The following is a 3,591-nucleotide window of genomic DNA, read 5'->3' on the forward strand; positions in this document are numbered from 1 at the left end:
CTACATTTAGTTTATTGTTAAAATTATTGTTATCATTAGACTATTATTATTATTATTATTATTATTATTATTATTATTATTATTATTATTATTATTATTATTATTATTATTAGTCTATTATTATTATTATTATTCGTTGACTTGTCTTTTCGTGACAATATAACACTGAATTCTGGCAACCATTCCAATAAATAGCCTATGTTTTTTTCCGAAGCAAGAACTCGAGATAAAAAAGTATATCATTTTCTCTAAAAGACATGAATTATGTACATTGTTATTTTCTCAAAAATAAAAGCCAAAACAAACAAATAAAAAAAACCCAACTTGCATGATAGTCTATAAAAGATGTTCTGGCGAGCACATGTCGTCTTCAATGTCCACATCGTCTTCGTGTTCGTCCAAAATGTAAGTGTCCTCTGGGCTCGTGCCGCTCTTCATGTCGTCTGGACATTTCTCGTTCATCTCTCCTTCACACGAGCTCTCCGCTCCTCGGTCTACGTCCCCCGAGCTCTTCTGGTCATCCTGGGTCTTCCTCAGCTGTTTCTTGTGCTTCATCCGCCTGTTTTGAAACCACGTCTTCACCTGCATCCGGGGTTTAAGAAGAGCATTTGTAAATAACGATGTTTTAAAGAATTTAAACTGCCATTTTACTGTAGGCTATGCCACGCACTACGTGTAAATGCACTGTAGTTACATTGTTGTTATCGCATGTATAAGTTATAGCTAAAGACAGTATTGTGTTTTTCCCTTTTAAAATTGGACTTTGAGTCTGGAAATAAAGTTGTTGCTGCTGATGACAATCTTGTCGTGAGTCCAGTTAGTCTCCTCACCTGTGTCTCCGAGAGGCTGAGTGCGGTGGCCAGTTCTACCCGCTCCGGGGTGGAGAGGTACCGCTGGACCTCAAACCTCTTCTCCAGACCCGACAGCTGCGAGTCCGAGAAGACCGTCCGCGCTTTCCGCCGTCTGCAGTGCTTTCCGGGCAGCTCCGGGTGGTGCTGAAACAGGGCTGGCACTTGCATACCTGCATAGAGGGGGACGAAATAAGGGATTTTTAAAAACGAATAATTGTATACGAAAATAAAATTAATTTCTGCAGCACTGAGACTCTCATTGAGATTCCATGATCGTAAATAAATGGTGAAGAAATGTGTTGATGCCAAATGTCTGTTTTATAGTATAGTATAGTTATACTACAAATAACAATAAAATGTCGATGCATAACAACAATATAATAATAATAATAATAATAATAACAATGATAATAATAATAATAATAATAATAATAATAATAATAATAATAGCCCAATCGATTAAAAAAAATACAAACATTTTGAGCAATTTGAAAGACTTTTATTGAAATGTTTTAGGATAATCATTTTGAGGTGAAGGTCTTCGATCGTGCTTGTTCCATGTGCTGTATTTCATTTCTCCTCCTTTCCAGATAATAACAAGCAAACCAATCGGCATGAACACGCGCATCACCTGTTCTCTTGGCATATGTATTTCTCCTTTATTTCCCCATGTAGACTGGTCACGTTGAAGCTGTTGCCTCTTTTCCAGATAAGTAGCAATAAAATGTGTTTTGGATTGCATGGCCTTTACGCACCTGCCTAAGATGACACCTATCACCATGATATATTGCCTGTCAGGTCAGAGAGCGCAGCGGTGGTGGTACTCACCTGACGCGAAGAAGTAGGGGTGGGTGTCTGGCTTGTGGAGGGGGTGATGGGGATGCGGAGCCAGGATCGGGGTGGGCATCAGCGGGTATCCGTAGTCCAGGAGAGGCACGCGCGACGCGAAGGTGCTCGGAAAGGGCGCGTGATGGAAGACCTCTCGGAGAGGCTTGGGTTTATGCAGCAGAATATCTTCAATAAAGAAAGACGTGGACCGTTGAGCCGGCAGTTGTGGGACAGAGGATGTGTAGTTTAGATTCATCTTCAATTTTTTTTTAAAGGAAAACAAGTCCAAAGTGATAGAGAACTGCCGTCAAGTAGCCAACTACTCAGTTTGGAAATCCACACAATCGGACAGGTCTCTCGTTTCCCCCAAATTGACACAGTGAGTGAGTGGTAATGTTTGTGACCAAAAGGTATGTAGCCCTGATGCTGTCTGTCACGCAGATTACTATTTATCGAGGCAGAATGACAGCTAGAGGCCAACTCCATCCTGCGCGCGCGCTCAGCCAATAGGACTCGCGGGGCGGAGGATAGAATTAGGAGTCTGAATTAGTTCTTTATGGATTAATTAGAGCGCGCGGAGGGCCGCTCGCCATGGTGCTGAAACACATTCCCACAAAAGCTGCATTACCATGACGCCTGTTTACGCTGTTTGGGGTAATATACGTTTTAAAGTAGCCTAACTTTATCCATGGAAACATCGAGTAACACCTGTTTCAGTGCTGGCTTGTGAACAACAAGGGAAGGGCTGAGGGAATACACGTAATTTCAAACTGAAATATATAATTGACATTTATAAGACAATTTCTAGTTCTTAAACATCCTCATAAAGACAAGTAAATCCTAAAATATTTTCCCCACTATTATGTTTTAAGTACCGGGGCACTCAAAAGAGAATGGTTGTTTGGAATAGGGACTTCCACGTGTAAGTAATAACACAATAGGCCTACAAAGTATTCGTTTTCGGGTAGGAAATAATTGAAAATAAATGTAGGCCTACAGTGCGCATGGTAACTTCGTGACGGGTCATTAAATGTAATATATGTTTGCGAGCGAGCACGTGCCTGCAATACCAGCAGCTAAAACTTTCACTGCAGCCGAATTAGGCTAAGCAGCACGCGCAAGAGGCTTCTCTCCCTCATCCCCTCTGTGGCCACCGTAATTTGTTGTTATCACGCTGTCGTCACATTTCCAATCATGCTGGTTAATGTTAAAAGTGCCTTAATATATCCAGAATTCTTGCAGCAATGCTATTAGATAATTAGAGCGGATGTTTAAACGGAAGCAATAAGTCTTCCGGGCAGGAGAGGATTTGCGGTTGATCAGGTGGGCGCGAGAAATGAAGTGGCCTGTTCAATTAGTCATGAAAATACATCACGAGCCTCCTCCAGCAGACACAAGGCGCCCGCTACATATGCATGAGCTTGTAATAGCCAAACGAATTGGGAAATTAGTCATTCCAAACCGGCAACACGGTCAAACTTTCATCATTACCAAGTAGGAGTTGAGTTGACTTTCCTGGGCTCCATGCCCGGCTTGTGTAGACTATATAGACCCTATATGCCCTTGGCCGTTTTGGAGAGGTCGCCGACGCCTATAGGTAAGTCCTTCCTTTGAAACTTGGTGGTAGTGAAATGCCAAGTGATAGACGCACACGTGTGGATTTGTTTGCTTTTTTCACAACACACACAAAACGAAATGGATTTTTCTAATATTGTGTGATGTGATGTGATGTGATGTGTACCAGGCTCCTTTGTGTGAGATGAGATCCACCTGCTCCGCATAGCCTGATTGTCTTGAACAGCACGGTAACAACTTGCTTTTAGGGGAAGATGAGAAAGTAAATGAATTAATGGTGATGAAATCGTCTTTAGGTGGATAGTCAATAGAGTCCACGGGAGGGGAAGGGGGGCGC

The 3,591-nt window shown here is 42.0% G+C and overlaps 1 protein-coding gene across 1 annotated transcript; it reads right to left on the minus strand.

Moving 5' to 3' along the window:
* Positions 1–336: 336 nt before the first annotated feature.
* On the minus strand, positions 337–1,935 carry bsx (brain-specific homeobox). Its single transcript, XM_063202286.1, has 3 exons — positions 1,680–1,935; positions 831–1,021; positions 337–582 (listed from the first exon to the last, which is right to left on the minus strand). Exons 1-3 carry the CDS (start codon positions 1,933–1,935, stop codon positions 337–339), a joined length of 693 nt encoding a protein of 230 aa, XP_063058356.1.
* Positions 1,936–3,591: the final 1,656 nt, after the last annotated feature.

Source organism: Engraulis encrasicolus, chromosome 7, assembly GCF_034702125.1.
Source record: "Engraulis encrasicolus isolate BLACKSEA-1 chromosome 7, IST_EnEncr_1.0, whole genome shotgun sequence".
NCBI classification, from domain to species: domain Eukaryota; kingdom Metazoa; phylum Chordata; class Actinopteri; order Clupeiformes; family Engraulidae; genus Engraulis; species Engraulis encrasicolus.

Coding starts and splice junctions, on each gene's coding strand:
- bsx (XM_063202286.1), bottom strand. CDS start 1,935: ATGAATCTAAACTACACATCCTCTGTCCCACAACTGCCGGCTCAACGG. Junction 1,022..1,679: donor CCCCTACTTCTTCGCGTCAG/GTGAGTACCACC, acceptor CCCTCTATGCAG/GTATGCAAGTGCCAGCCCTG. Junction 583..830: donor TCAGCCTCTCGGAGACACAG/GTGAGGAGACTA, acceptor CCCCGGATGCAG/GTGAAGACGTGGTTTCAAAA.